At 39.1% G+C, this 16,828-nt stretch overlaps 1 protein-coding gene across 13 annotated transcripts in view; it reads right to left on the reverse strand.

Annotated features, from left to right (window-relative positions):
* The window catches only part of dtna (dystrobrevin, alpha), a 105,474-nt gene that overhangs the window by 19,860 nt on the left and 68,786 nt on the right, over positions 1–16,828 (reverse strand). For 9 of the 13 annotated variants that reach the window (XM_018750902.2, XM_018750900.2, XM_018750898.2 and 6 more), the window contains 6 exons: positions 15,717–15,800; positions 10,996–11,073; positions 8,520–8,612; positions 2,629–2,716; positions 1,494–1,594; positions 921–1,034 (listed from right to left, as the gene is read on the reverse strand). In XM_018750902.2, coding sequence (XP_018606418.1) covers positions 921–1,034; positions 1,494–1,594; positions 2,629–2,716; positions 8,520–8,612; positions 10,996–11,073; positions 15,717–15,800 — 558 coding nt within the window. The remainder of the gene's footprint in view (positions 1–920; positions 1,035–1,493; positions 1,595–2,628; positions 2,717–8,519; positions 8,613–10,995; positions 11,074–15,716; positions 15,801–16,828) is intronic. The other 4 variants (XM_018750906.2, XM_018750904.2, XM_018750911.2 and 1 more) reach the window with 2 other exon arrangements.

Below are 16,828 nucleotides of genomic sequence, written 5' to 3' on the forward strand. Positions count from 1 at the left end.
GACTGTGTCATGTTTCATACCAAGTTATATGCAATGATTCACCCATTTATATCACTTGGTAATTTTTGATGGCAGAATTCAAGGTAAGTACCTTGGTCAAGGGTACTACAGCAGGAGGTGGGATATGAGCCTGGGTCTTACAATAATAAGGTGAAGGCTCTCTGCTGCCCAGAATTGAACAATTAATGGATGTGACCCTAAGCAACACTTGACATTGCTTCTGAAATAGCCAGAAATCACTGGTAAATGGTACACAGAAGTTAAAAATTAATTAGAAGTTTAATTAAAATCATATGTATAAGAGCAAATATTTTTTAGACTTTATCTCATTCTTACCTGATTAGAAATTGTTGACATGATATAATCAGAATGTTACTGAAATACATTAAAAAAATCATTTCAAATCATAGGTGAATTATTACATAAAGTTAGTCTGACTTTTTAGGTCACTTTACCCTATGTCAATAATCTGTATGTTGAAAATGTGTCACATATCAGTATCATACGATCTCAGTCTCACTCAAGTATAGTATGGTATGATATTGCATGGATTAATTAGTTATTCTTACAGACTGTAGCGCACTGTGAGGTTTTTGTGAAGGGAGCATGAGCAACATCACATAGGGGGGCCTGTAATCACAGCTTAATTCATAGGTGTGAGGATGATCCTGCATATATGTACATATGTGTGATCTATGTGACCTCCTAAAGAAACCAAGTACTAGTTAAGAGAAGCAGAAAGGAAAATGTAGGTATGATCAGAAACACAGCCATCAGCAGGCAGACTGAAACCCTGAGACATCATATATTTCTGACTGGCCTGACAGAATATGAAGAGTCAAGAAACCGGAAAGTAAATGTTTCGCTGCAGATCATACCCCCGTGGGTGTGTATGCAAGTGGGTGCAAGTAAGAATGAACCTGAGCAGGCGAAGCTCGGCCAGGAGGGTGGGATTTTGCTGGGTCTTGTCCAGCGGTGGTTGGGAGGCCTGTTCATGTTCCAGCCTCAGTCGCTGTATCTCTTGTAGTATCTCTCTGAGATGCACACAGACACACAAACATAAATATATTTCTAAATATGAACTTGCATTTATTCATTTAACTGACACTTTTCTCCAAAGCAACTTATAATGTTGAGGTTACAGTTACTTACCCATTTAGACACCTGGGTAATTTTACTGGACTAATTCAGGATAAGTACCTTTCTCACAGGTATTACAGCCAGAGGTGGGACCATTGGATCCAAAGGCAGTAGCTCTAACCACTACACTACCAGCTGTCCCATTGTCCCATACCAGCTGTATTGCCTTTGATGCAGAGTTTCAAACACATCTGCAACTGAACTTGAAAAAATAAATAATTTTTGGAGCACATCACAGCCTATCAAATATTACTGTACAACTTATTTTTAGAACAATGGGCATTTTCTTTACAGAAAAAAAAAAAAAAAACACAGCCTGCCCAGCCAGACAGCCAGCTTTTATGAGCTCTCACCTGTTTTTATTCTCCAGCTCTGCTATGAGTTGGCGCTGCTGCTTGTTGGCATCCAGAGAGACGGCGATGTCTGAAGCCAGGTGCTGCTGTTGAGACTGTTGCTAGAATACAGAACATCAGATGGCTAAAGCACAACACCCATAGCAATGCCAGTTTCAGCAACACATACATACTGAGCTATAAATTTGTCACACGGAACCGAGGACACGGGGGCGGCTGGACCCAAGTGCAAGATCGGTCATCAGGAACCAGGGGATCAGGCAAGTTCTCGTAGTCGGGGACGGGCGAAGAGTCGGTCGATCGGCAGTCAGAGTGAGAGCAAGGATCCATGGACGTGGTCAGGTGACGAGGCAAAGGGTCGAAAGCCAGGGAACGGAGATAGGAAACAAGGGACGAGGAAGAACAGGACATAGCGCAGACAGGATGGTTGTCTTTTGGGCATTGGCTGTCAATCAGGAGCGATTGCTGAACCTACCTATTAAAAATATCCTTTATGGCTGTTGCCTGTTCCATCCTTTCCATTTATTAATGTTTCCTCCTATGTAAGTTTGTGTGTGTCCACATTTATTTATGAAGGGCAATACTGAGCCAACTGTACACTCAACTCAAATAAGAGAATGAAAGCATATGAAAATCCATTGTGTTTAATCACGTTTTATAGCTGGGGCCTCTGAGACCGCAAAACAAAACTGATGCAAAATTTTCTTTAGAAAATTTCTGATACATGTCATCAAGTCAAAAATTGTCTTTACACACATCTCCCATGAAAATTAGGAAAAGTTTTTTCATCCAAGGTGACTTACAGTGCACTGAACTACCTTCAGTCATTCACCATCTATACAGCAGATCAGTGCAAGACATATATATACACATTACTGGGAATTTTAAAGTTACCAACTGACCACAAATGTACAGTATCCTCAAAAATTTACTGCAATCCTAATTTATTTGAGAGCACAGTGAATGGATAAATAGGTTTTCAAAGAATCCATGATGATTGCCTTGCCACATTTTCTCCACAGTGCTGTATCAACTTTTGTGGAGGTAGATATTGAGATGAATTTATTTTAAGCATAAGAGTAAGCCACAACAGCTACAAGTGAGTCTGGTGGTGGCGTAGGGCGATTCCTCTCACCGTGGAGGCAGCATCGGCGGCCAGCCTTGCAGCATAGCGTGCAATGAGTCGGTGTTCCTCGTCCAGCCGACTGCTACTCTCCAGCATGCTACAAGAAGCAGGGAAACAGGGTCAATGGCTGCAGCTAACACTGGCTTACTGAATACTTTTTCAAAACACTATCATCATTTATTTACTTTCAGGTAACCTCACTAGATGTACTGAAAGTAAATGTTTGTGCAAACGTCTGCCAGGCAAGACTAACTCACAAACCAGACAGAAATTCCTTGTGTAAGACATCATGGCTGGCATGTGGTGTAGGTGCTCTGTAAGACATTGCCAGCATTCACAGGGGCACTTCCCAATGTGCTGTAATGACCTATACGTCAAAACAAATATCAATTTAAAGAGGTCTAAGATGTCTTAGGGAACAAAAGTTACAAGAAACTTTATTCTCTTTTATTCTCTATTATAGCAAGGCATATCACTCTGCCCAGATATATATATTCCATTTGAGATCACCTATATCACATGCTATAATAAAAAATTCAATTCTACCAGCATGAAGCAATCATTTAGAAAAACACAAGAGAGGATGTGGTTGTGCTTATGGATAGCCAAAATGTTTATGGCTTGAAAAAAATATGAATGATAAATAGATAAAAAATTAAAATATACAAAACTACATGACATCCAGGGCATACACACTCTGCCTTATGATATGTGTATATTGCAGGAATAAAAACACAATTATGAAATACATTCGAAATACATTTCTAAATTGTGGTCGACACTAGAAATTCACTCTAAATATGCAGTTGACTGAAGTGTTAAATAAAATTTCTCCCACTTCAAAAACTGACATTTGATTTGCGTGACAGTTTTAATTAATTTTGGAATAGCTGGACGCCCACCAAGAAGGTATGAGAAAGAGCTACAGTACGTGATCAAACACATACAATATTGAACTGTCTTTTAAAATCCAACCTTTTGGAAGACTGCTTATGACTTAACTAATAAACTAGTCTAATAACTTGACACCTATTCACTGGAGAGTATACCCAGAGGATGCTCATCATAACTGCAATTAATAAAACATAACACTGATGAGTCTACTGGTGTATTCTGTTTGAAGGTAACAATGAGTGTATAAAAATGTCAGTCCAGTATTAATTTGGAATCAATATGTGACTAACCTAGTCCCAAACTTTATTTAGTGAACTTAGTGCAAAATCATTTGTATTTGTCATAGTACTATACACTCACCGGCCACTTTATTAGGTGCACCTGTTCAACTGCTCGTTAACACAAATATCTAATCAGCCAATCACATGGCAGCATCTCAATGCATTTAGGCATGTAGGGATGGTCAAGACGATCTGTTGAAGTTCAAACTGAGCATCAGAATGGGGAAGAAAAGTGATTTAAGTGACTTTGACTGTGGCATGGATATTGGTGCCAGACGGACTGGTCTGAGTATTTCAGAAACTGCTGATCTACTGGGATTTTCATGCACATCCATCTCTAAGGTTTACAGAGAATGGTCAGAAAAACAGAAAATATCCAGTGAGTTGCAGTGCTGTGGGCGAAAATGCCTTGCTGATGCCAGAGGTCAGAGGAGAATAGCCAGACTGGTTCAAGCTGATAGAAAGACAACAGTAACTCAAATAACCACTCGTTACAACCAAGGTATGCAGAATAGCATCTCTGAATGCACAACACGTTGAACCTTAAAGTACCTGTGATCAATAAGACCTCAGTAGGAGGTCGCGCCTTTAGTTATAGAGCACCTAAACTGTGGAATAGTCTACCAGTTACTGTCAGAAATGCCCCTTCTGTTTCCGCTTTCAGATCCCGACTTAAGACTTATATGTTCACTCAGGCATTCCACCTCGTAATGTAATTCAACCTGCCTTGGTTATTTATTTTATCACCTTTACAAAAATGCATTTTAAATTTACTTAAGTAACAAATGACTAACTCTGTCCTATCTTCTCGTTGAGCACTACCTCGCTACATAAGACCCGAGGAGGCTGGCCAGTGGTGACAGACGAATCCCATGCTGACAGAGGATGATGTCCATCTGCCATGATGATTGAGACGTTCTACGTCGAGTCGGGGACCCAAGATGCCATCTACCAACATTACAATTACTTGTTAAACACTGGCTTACAAATTGTAATTTTCTAGAATGCTCAGGAGGGGTGGGCAACCACTGGCCCGTGGACCTCCAGAGGTTTTTTCTTCTCCCTCAACTTTCAGTTGGGAGTTTTTGTTCCTTTCCCCGGTGGCCAGTAGGTATACTTATAGCTCTATAATAAGTTCTTCATTATGGTAGCCATTAGTTCACTGTCTTTTTTGTTTGTATCAATTTTTCTTGCTGTATGCCTGTGTTAAAGCGCTCTGTGTCACTGCGTGAGAAGAGCACTCTATAAAAAAAAAAAATAATAATAATAAATAATAATAAATAACCTTGAGGTAGATGGGCTACAGCAGAAGACTACACCGGGTGCCACTCCTGTCAGCTAAGAACAGGAAACTGAGGCTACAATTCGCACGGGCTCACCAAAATTGGACAATATAAGACTGGAAAAATGTTGCCTGGTCTGACGAATCTTGATTTCTGCTGCGACATTCAGATGGTAGGGTCAGAATTTGGCGTAAACAACATGAAAGCATGGATCCATCCTACCTTATATCAATGGTTCAGGCTGATGGTGGTGGTGTAATGATGTGGGGAATATTTTCTTGGCACATTTTGGGCCCCTTAGTACCAACTGAGCATCATTTAAATGCCACAGCCTACCTGAGTATTGTTGCTGACCATGTCCATCCCTTTAGGACCACAGTGTACCCATCTTCTGATTGCTACTTCCAGCAGAATAACGCGCCATGTCACAAAGCTCAAATCATCTCAAACTGGTTTCTTGAACATGGCCATGAGTTCACTATACTCAAATGGCCTCCACAGTCACCAGATCTCAACCCAATAGAGCACCTTTGGGATGTGGTGGAACAGGAGATTCGCATCATGTATGTGCAGCCAACAAATCTGCAGCAACTGTGTGATGCTATCATGTCAATATGGACCAAAATCTCTGAGGAATATTTCCAGCACCTTGTTGAATCTATGCCCTGAAGAATTTAAGCAGTTCTGAAGGCAAAACGGGGTCCAACCCGGTACTAGCAAGGTGTACCTAATAAAGTGACCGGTGAGTGTATACAAGTCAAAACAGAATTAAAGGGTAATAAATTTCTAAAAGAGTAAACTGAGTTGTTAATCAGACAACTGCATGACCAGCTGTAGAAAATTATAATTGAACGTTAAACATCAGTTAAGCTACAGTACCAGTCACAACTGCGTACATTTTCACATTTTTTTCCTCTCCATAAGGAATTTGGTTAACAGCAAGAAATGAGTAGACATATTTTCCAAAATTTTCTGCTTTCACTATTCTGTTTGTCCAATACAAATATTGCCCAACTGGTTGAGTACTCAATTTTTTTTTTATTACAGTATCTGTTCATATTGAGCAATAGAGATGTGTGTTTTATGTGTTTTAACGGTAACTGAGTCCCATTGTTCTGCACTAAGCAAAAGTAGGTTATGAACAAAATGTAATTTTATTTAGAACAGAAGACACACACACAGAGTCTGAAATCATTTGTCTCAAGGGGGGTCACAGCCAGCCGGAGCCTAACCCGGCAACACAGGGTATAAGGCTGGAAGAAGAGGGGACACACCCAGGACAAGATGCAAGTACATCGCAAGGCACCCCAAGCAGGACTCGAACCCCATAACCACCATAGAGCAGGACCCAGTCAAACCTGCTGTGCCACCGCACCACCCTCAGAGGTAAGACATCATTGTAAAATTCAACAATAGAAAAATCAACTAACTGACGACCAGAATGTTATTTAGACCAGTCATCAAGGTTGATAAGAATTATCAGTTTCATAAAAAAGTATTTATAATTGAAGTACATACCAAAAAACATGCAAAAAAATAAAAATCCCTGGCATTCGAAGGAGTCATGATTGGACGTGTGATGAAAACCATTGCAGAACCAGATAAAATAAAGACATAAATTTTATGAGTCAATGCTAAAATATAATGTTTAAAATAAATTTTTTGTGCATATAAAGTGCAGGAAGACTGGCTTTATGTACACTGGCAATACCTGAAAGCTATGCTTCATTTTAAACGGAGGTTGCATGCTAACAAGTGGAACAGATACTTAGTCTTATGGAATTTATATGGGAAGATGTGTGTATTGCCAGCTGGATGGAAGTATAAAGGATTTCTTCGTATAACAAAGGCTACTGAGAACTGAGTTCAAAAATACTTGTCAACATGAACAATTATTAATACACACTTACAAGAAACCTTTGATAAAAGAATTTTCAAAACAAAATACATGTCTTGGTGGGACAACACCACGCAAGGTGAGCAGACCCCCCATGAGGGGTGTGAATTCTCCTATGTCAGTTAACAGATAGCTATGTAGGCTCTCATGACCTCATCACCTATATTAGTAATAAGCACTAAAGCAAACATTTTTAAAAGAAAGTGCTAAAAGTTAAAAGTCAAAGGAATGGAATAGGACAGAAGAGGCATAAAATTCTCTTGGCAATGGTAATATCACTATGAATGACTTTGTTGGTGTCCATTTACTACTCTTTTAATCACAAAGGATACTTTAGGAATAGCTCACTAGAGAGGGGTGATGACAGTTATGAATGAATACAATATTTAAGAGAACTGCATGGCTAGGTACTGTTCTAATAATAACAATAATTTTATATAACACATTTAAAAGCGGCTTTTTGAAGTGCTTTACAGTAAAGAAAAACATATATTCGAAAGATAAAAGCAAAAGAATCCTCTGTTTAGAGCACTGCTGCTTCTCAACATGAATACTTTAGATTCAGTCTCAGCTGACATGGGCATTTACATTATTTACATTATTTACTTAGCTGATGCTTTTCTCCAAAGTGATTGCAATATTAAAAGAGAAGCAATGAGTTACCTATTCATACCACTGGATATTTTTATTGTAACAACTCAAAAACTAATTGTTTATTGTAAAAACTACAAAAAGAAGTAGGAATCAAACTAAAGTCCTTTGAGTGGAAGCCAGAAGCTTGAACTACTATGCAAACTGCTGCCCTTACAAAACAAAATTGATGGTGGTCAGGACAAGTGGAAAAGAACTAACTTTACAGGGGGTTCATATTAGTAGCATGTACTGTACTTATTCTTACTCAGTAGGGAAAATAACATGTTGGTGTTGGCAAAAACCTGGGTAAACACCATGATTCTAGCTAGGCCAAAAGAGTCATGACAAATGAAGTCATTACAAAAGCATCAATTTGTGTGCGTTTCATAAGGAATCCATGTAAGGCATCTACAATTTTCATAAAGCTTCATCTGCAGCCTACCAAACTGATCTGTTTCACCAAAGAAATTCACTAATGACATTATAATGCATAACCCAGTATTAAAACTTCTACTTGCTATTCAAGGTAGCCTATCAAAGGAATATCACTTTAATTGTTCTTTTTAGTTTAAACTTATCTGTCATTCATTAGCTTACAAAAAACAAAACACAATTACAAATACAGTTTATAACTAATTGTATGAGGACCCAGTGTATATCACATATCTGACCAGTCCCAAATGCAAATATCAAAAGCAATCATTTCTACTAAACAGACAAGCAAAAAGTAACACACATGATGCGGCCAGTCTGCGTATCTGCCAACGCTAGAGATATGTCCTGCTACAGTTGTGTAGTGAGGTGCGATGTTGGGATAAGGGACATAATTCAGTTATGGTTTAGGCACAATGCACTTATGTGAAAAACCCTCTAGTTAGGGATGTTTTTCCACTCCAAATGAGCCACACTAACCACGTGGGGTTGCTTTGTAGTAGATTGGCATACAGGCCGATGAGCACATGTTCATCAGCAAGTCTGTCAGCGACTTCAAGGCTGTAGTTTAACCTGGAACAATGCGGGGTTTCAGAGAGACAAAAATAAATCTGAGTGAGAAAATTAATAATCAAATGAAAATCTGTTACAGAATTAACAATGAATAAAGGAGAAAAACAAGCAGTACAGGCTCCAAATATTCTTCAAAGACAATCTTACATGAAAACAATAATAAAATTAATTTAAAAAATTTAACACTTCACATTCCAGGGCTATATTCCAATTTCTCTCAAACCTTACATACAATTGCCAAAATAAATAAAATTACCCAGCTGTAGATATCATTCTAACTCAGCATTTACTGTTGATTGATACTAGCTAATGAGCTTCTTTCATCTGGGGTAAATGTACAAATGCAATTCAAATGTAGTTTAAGTTTTCATATTTTCTTACTAAATATTTAATAAACTCAGCTAACATACCTTACAACCCCCAACAATTTTTCATTTAAGTGTAAAGCTTCCATTATTGAGTTTGTTATCATTAAAAACAGCTAAGACTAGGTAAATGTCTAAGCATCCAGCTGGACTTAATTTTATTGGTCTTGCTGCTAAAAACAGCAATTTTGTACAATATGCTTAAATTTTAATAACACAGAATCTCATAATGTTACAACCCTAAGTTATTAATTGGTGAAAAATATCCAGTTTATTTTTAATTGTATTTTCTTTACTTAACAGAAATGTCTGTCTGAAGTGGGGAAACACTGATGAGCCCACAGATGGCAGTTAAATACCCAAACAGAATGGAGTGAGGATGTGGCTTAACTCAACTCATTCCAACAGTGTTTACAGCTGCGGTCTGTTGTCCTCAGTGCTGGTGATCGTGTTGACAAATGTACAAATTTGCTTGGTGAGTTGGATTATTAATAATTTGGACTGTTGAGGAGTTTGAGTAGACAACATACTGTCATTTTCAGGCATTATACATTACAGTCATGCCCTGAAATACACTTATTTTAGTTACAAAAATTTGACTTTACAAGGAGTTTAATTTAGTAAACCTGGTTTGGTTTACAAGGTATTTCATTTAATTTGCATTTTGTGCACCTCCTGACACTGGAACAGCACAAGACCAGATCCATCATATGGTTTAGTTTGCAGTTGTAGTTTGGCTCATGCTGTGTCAAAATTTTCTCCTCTATTAGCCTTTGTTTGCTAGCTTCAGCTGTTAAAAATTTTGCATGGGCCCTAATAATGGTAATTATGGCCTCTGTTTCTCCAAATAATGTCAGGTTCTCAGGTGAGCTAATTTGCATTATTTTCAGAGTTCTGTCTTTATTCCTCTTTTAAGGTTGAGCTAATATAAACACCGACAGCTGAATGAGCGTAGGCAGACAGATATACAATATTACAGAATGCTGACAAAGGGAAATTCCCATGTTATGCTGTGCTATAAAAACTAAAGTTAATTGTTTAACTATTTATGTCAGTTTTAATGGGATTTGGTGATATTTTAGTAGGGGGGTGCAGTGGGTTGGACTGGGTCCTGCTCTCCGGTGGGTCTGGGGTTCGAGTCCCGCTTGGGGTGCCTTGCAACAGACTGGCGTCCTGTACTGGGTGTGTCCCCTTCCCGCCCAGCCTTACGCCCTGTGTTGCCGGGTTAGGCTCCAGCTCCCCGTGACCCTGAATGGGACAAGCGGTTTAGACTGTGTGTGTGAGTGATATTTTAGTATAAAATGTCAATTTTGGGGTACAAAAATACATAGACATTTTTACCATTGAAAAATATTTTAATTATGTCTGGTTTATGAAAAAGGGGGCAGGGGGTGCGGTGGTGCAGCGGGCTTGGCTGGGTCCTGCTCTCTGGTGGGTCTGGGGTTCAAGTCCTGCTTGGGTGCCTTGCGACACACTGGCGTCCTGTCCTGGGTGTATCCCCTCCCCCTCCAGTCTTGCGCCCTGTGTTGCCGGGTCAGGCTCTGGTTCGTCGCAATCCCGCTTGGGACAAGCGGTTGTAGACATTGTGTGTGTGTATGTATGGTTTATGAAAATTCACTCCAGGAAGGGTTTAACAGGATAAAATTACATTTGTAAGGCAGGGGATTTCTCTACTTATAAGTTTAATGTTGTTTGAAATGAATAAAAGTATTGAGTCTTGAAAAATTTTGTTCACTTACTATAACTACCGTATACATTATACATCTAAACAGAATAACCCATTAATTAAATCAAGGGATCTGTAGTTTTGCTTTTACAGATGTGGAATTTTCTGTTCTGCCTAAAACTGATGAATCTAGTAAATCTTTAAATTTCTCGCAAATATGTACGTTAAAAGTAAAGTCAGCTCATCAGTAAAGTCATGCAAAGATCTGTTCTCTGCTATAATAGAACATGACATATAATACAGGCACACTGAAGAGTAACATTTATACAGACATCACACATGTGCCACTTACCCCTTCCCTTTCAACAAAGCTGGAGCATCCCTAGCTGAGAGTGTACTCTGCTCGACTTCATTACTCTTGTTAGGCAAGCTTTTTACCACCAGTGACATAGCAGAGGTTGTGGCGAGGTGGGCAGGGCCAAAAACAAACAAAAAACAAACATTATTCAGAAAACTTAAATGCTGAAGCTGTGTTTCAGCTAAAATCATATTTGCACTAACTAAACAAAAACAAACTCAATACTAAAGCAATAGCAGGGTCACCAGGGAAAAGCTAAACTTCCACCATCTTCAGTGGTAATCCATGTTTTACGGTAATTTAGAATGCTTTATCACCTGGTAGTTGGCCTATTTCATATAGAAAGGCCGCTATCAGGACAATGTCACCTGTTGAAAATGTCTGTTTATTTGGGGTCTTCTGTGATATGTACAACTGCCATAGATAGCTTCACCTGCCAATGTGTCATACATTTAGGTTTGGTGGAGAAGGTGCATCAGATTCACGAAGGCATCAAAATTTGGAAATCAAGCAATCAAAGCTTGAATTAGACAAAAAACCTGTTCTGATTTGATAGTTTTAGATAATTTGGCTATTTATAATTTGGTTATATAATGGTTAACTGTTTGGGGGGGTCAAACCACTGAAACATAAGATTGCTTATCACTACATTGATCGCCACTTCTGGCACAGAACGCCTCCATGGAACAGCTCATGTATTTTAGTAAAAAGGTGCAAATTGCTAGCAGCTTGATAGTTATGAATGTTAGTTTTGATAATTTTCATGCTCTAGTCATTTAAGTAAAATGCTTTCATGGGCATGGTTTCTGACATCAAAACCCAATTTGACTGTAAGCAATAAAGTCTCTACACTGGTTTTCCATTGTGATGTTAATGATATCAAATCCCAGCAATCTGAGGAACTAAAGAAGTTCATACCAATGAGGCACGAAGGTGAAAGGAAATGTTTACATTGCATCTATTTCTTTAGTAATATTGTGCACATAGCATGTGATCGGTTACACTCCTCAAATTGCTGCATTAGGACTTAGCCTGTTTCAAAAAGCATTGTTTTCATTTATAGCTGGGATAATTTCTGTAACTATATCATGGATTTTCTTCATCCAAAATAGATCACTAGCCTTATCAAAAATATGGCAAACTGCCTTCTTAACTAGAGCATTATCTAGACCATCTGGAGAGTATAGCATCTTTCATAACTGACTTTAGTAATTTGCTTTCAAAATTGACACCTTGACAACTATACAAGGTGACTTTATTGTTTAGACTGATTTGGAGGCAGATACTTCTGGGGAAGCTTTGTATTCCTTTTGGATTCAGTAGGGTTTCAGCAACTTGTAACTGGTTTGATATACTTACACAGTCACATTCTAGACTGACTGAATACATCATGGCCTGGATGTCCAAACTATTTTTATGTCACCAACAATGTGGCTTGTTTCTAAACACTGCTTAATTAACTTTTGTCTGTTGATGTCTTTAGAGGCAACACAGAAGTCCATCAAAAGATTTAACACAAAGGCACCTTGATAGTGTTATTTCTTCATAGTTTGACATCCTAAAAATCTTACTGTATGTCTTTTGAGTGTAAGGATGACTACAACATGCTTTAATAACAAGCTTTAGGTAAATTAGCTTCTGTGAAAACTATGGCAGTCAGACCTGGTACATACTCTCCTTCATTTAACAGTACCATACCTTGGACTGTTGTTGGTGGGTCTGGAGTCTATATGCTATTGTAACATGAGAAGGAACAACTCACAAGGACAGAAAGTTCCATTCTACCACCGAGCACTAAACTTTGCCATGGAAACCAAGTACATAACCTTCAGAGACCATTATCCAGATACTGACCGAATAGAAATCAGAGATATCAGCACACAGGCTCAGACACACACACTGGAATATAAAGGCAAAAAAATTCTGCCCTTCTTATAAAAAAGCTTAATGATAATGTCAAAAGATGCTGGTAATGAACTCTCCAAGTCTTGCGCTCCAGTTTTCCACTAAGAACATCCACTACAGAAAACTGAAGTTACCTTAGTAAGTATAAGCTAAATCACACTTGAATGCTTTACACACAGTTGTCAGGAAACAAGGGATGTGGACTGAATTTTAAACATGCGACATTCAAAGGGGAATGTCTTAAAATGACTGTACCCATACAGTAAATGATATGGCACAGAGATTAATGGGTTATGGATAAGTATAACACATTATAAACTGTGTAAACAAATACAACCGGTCCCTTATTTATGAACTTAATTAGGACTGAGAGTTGGTTTGTTACTTATGCTGGTTTGTCAAATGTGACACATAGCAGGCCAGTTGGTCTGGTATCAATTGTATATCCATGTGCTTACGTAATTCAAAAACTGAATGTTTGCATCTATAACTCACTGAATGTTGTGTGATGCCTTCTGTGTACCCTGATTTGTAATTCACTTTGAAGAAAAACATCTGGTAAATGAATAAATGCAAATTTCAGCAAGGTGATAGCTTTGTGGACTTGGGGCTGACAATATTGTTTTTCAGACAGGAACAGAGCACAAAACAAATTCTCCGTGCAGCGAAGCAGCTCAAAGAGAGCAGCCTGGCCAACAGAAACACTCTCTGGTGAGCCAGAATGCCTCGTGCACATGCCTGTAAGCTTTAGGTCCACTGGAAAGAGTGTTTATGATACGTAAATAAGAAAACACAATAAAGAACCCTTCCGAGAGTTGCCTGTCAGCACATTGAACTGGTATGCTTCGTCACACCACATCCTCTTTTAAATCTAAGGTTTGTATATCTGAACAGACCAAAAAAAAATCATCTGTTCCTTAGCAGGTCCTAAAATTAGGTAAGTCTAACCTCAGGTGACAAGCAACACATAAATGATGCATGGATGCATGGATAAGTAACTCCTTGTAAGTAGTGTATGTAGCGATGTAGTCACCTTGCTGAATAAGGTGTGTGGACTAGTAACACTACATAGTATCCGTTGTAAGTCGTTTTGGACAAAAGCGTCTGCTAAGTGAATAAATGCAAATGTAAAATGTAAATAACATTGTGAAATCTGTTAACAAAAAATAAGTCAACATTTGGGTTGTCAGAAATTACTTGAAGTGATCATTTTCTCTAAGAGTTTATCGTTTACATTTGTACTGGAAGCATTATTTCAGTTCATTGATGTTTGAAGGAGGGGGGGTGCAGTGGCGCAGTGGCGCAGGTCCTACTCTCTGGTGGGTCTGGGGTTCGAGTCCTGCTTGGGGTGCCTTCCAACGGACTGGCGTCCTGTCTTGGGTGTGTCCTCTTACGCCCTGTGTTGCTGGGTTAGGCTCCGGCTCCCCGCAACCCCATACGGGACAAGCGGTTCAGACAATGTGTGTGTGATGTTTGAAGGCATTTGTTTATACACAGCTCTCTTAAGGTCCAGCATCTCAATGACACTGAGGTCGGGACTTAGACTTAGCCATTCCTACACCTTGATTATTTTATTTTCCAGCCATTCAGTTGTAGATATGCTGATGGGCTTGGAATCATTGTCCTGTTGCTCAACACAGTTTCGACCAAGCTTTAGGTGTCATACAGATGGCCTAACATTTGTCTATAAAATAATTTGTTATAAAGAAGAATTCATGGTCGGCTCAATGACTTCAAGGTGCCCAGGTCATGTAGCTACAAAACAATCCCAAAACACCCACCCCCCACACCACATTGATTGAGTGCTAGTATGGAGTGCTTGTAGTGATATGCTGTGTTTGGTTTTTACCAAACCTAGGACTGGGCTTAATAATCAGTCATGTCCACTTTGCACTCAGCTGTCCAATGAACATTTTTCCAGAATTCTTACGGCCTGTATATATGCCACTTTGCAAACCTAAGCTGTGCCACTATATTCTTTATGGAGAGAAGGGGCTTTCTTCTGGCTGCCCTTCCCTGAAAGCCGTACTTGTTTGTCTATTTCCGATCATACTTTTTTAACTTTAATGTATTAATCAACACAGGGGGGCGCAGTGGCGCAGTGGGTTGGACCGCAGTCCTGCTCTCCGGTGAGTCTGGGGTTCGAGTCCCGCTTGGGGTGCCTTGCGACGGACTGGCGTCCCGTCCTGGGTGTGTCTCCTCCCCCTCTGGCCTTACGCCCTGTGTTGCCGGGTAGGCTCCGGTTCCCCGTGACCCCGTATGGGACGAGCGGTTCTGAAAATGTGTGTGTGTGTGTGTGTATTAATCAACACCTGTAGATCCCTAGGCATACTACCCAAGTTCTTTGTGAGTTCTGAGCATTATACAGTCCGACCATGGGATAAATTTTGCTGGGATGCTCACCCCTGGCAAGAGAAGCAAATGTTTTCTATGCTCTCCATTTTTTTTAAAAAAAGATGGAAACAGCCTTATGACCCTTATCTGACTGATGAGGAGCAACAACTGCTTCTGTAAATATCTTTTTAAGTGTCCTGATTTATAAAACTATATAATTAAAACATGGCGTATTTTCTTTTTCACATAACTAGTTCACATGTACACCAAAAAGGTATTTACATGAAGGCAGCAAAGTTAAATAATTTCAACCATTAGAAGTTTTTTCAGTTCATCTGGACTAATAGATTTGACATGCTCCTTGGCAGGCTATTCTTCCTTGCTTCTGTGATCATGGCATCTTCATATTGGTAAGCAAATATTCTGCTGCTGTTCAATGATCTCACAATGTCTCTTAAACCACTGGAGTAACTCACCTTTTGTTACTGAATGGACTTCCTGAGGTAGGCACAGAGTGGGAGAACATTGAGTCATTCATGCTGTTCACTGGTCGCGGAGGCCTAGAAATATAAAACGAAAATCATGTATAATTCTACGTAATACATCACCTTAAAAAGCATGAGCAGCCTATTCAAAAGCAGAGTAACCGACTGAAGTTCCAAATGGTTATGATAGAATTTATTATTTTATTATTTTCATACACACACACACACACACAGAAAGAAAGCAAGATCCTTATACTTAGTAGTTAGTTAGTTGCCGTCGAGTTGTTATGACTCATAGCGACCCTATGTGTAACAGAGCGAAATGTTGCTTGATCTTGTGCCGTATGCCTGATTGTTCCATTTGCATTCATTGCTGCGGCAATTGTATCAATCCATCACATTGAAGGTCTACCTCTTTTTCGTTTCCTCTCGACTTTACCAAACATTATGTCCTTTTTCAATGATTGCTCTTTTCCGACAATGTGCCCATAGTATGAGAGTCTAAGACTCATCATCTTCGCCTCTAAAGAACATATTGCTTGTATCTCTTCTAACACTGATTTATTTGTTCTTCTGGCAGTCCATGGTATTTTCAATATTCTTTGCCACCACCACAATTCAAATACATCAATTATTTTTCTATCTTCCTTTTTTAATGTCCAGCTTTCACAAGCATATGAGACAACTGAAAAGACCAAAGCGTGAATCAGACGCACCTTTAAGGTAAAAGGTGCTTCTGACACTCAGTACCGTAAGTAAATTTGTTGTTATGATGACCGGTACACTGACGAGTGAAGAGTTCACATATCTGACACCACTGTCATCCTTAATGGGGAATGGGCCTCTAACAGCAGTTCACCAGAGACTTCTGTCTTGTGCCACCATCTCTAGTTGTTTCCTAGAGCATAATTTAGTTATGTTAGCCTCAAGCTCATGACACTTCTTGTACCACAGGATTACTTTGCTAAGTCTGTGAACAGATATATGAAATAATCAGCTAACCCTCTCCTGACGTTATGTTAACTGACTACTGACGTTGCTACTGTTCCACACGGTGAGATATTTTTCTTGCATAGTTCTTTTTTTTTTTTTTACTTAAATGA

The sequence above is a fragment of the Scleropages formosus genome, chromosome 16 (assembly GCF_900964775.1).
Source record: "Scleropages formosus chromosome 16, fSclFor1.1, whole genome shotgun sequence".
In the NCBI taxonomy this organism is placed as follows: Eukaryota; Metazoa; Chordata; class Actinopteri; order Osteoglossiformes; family Osteoglossidae; genus Scleropages; species Scleropages formosus.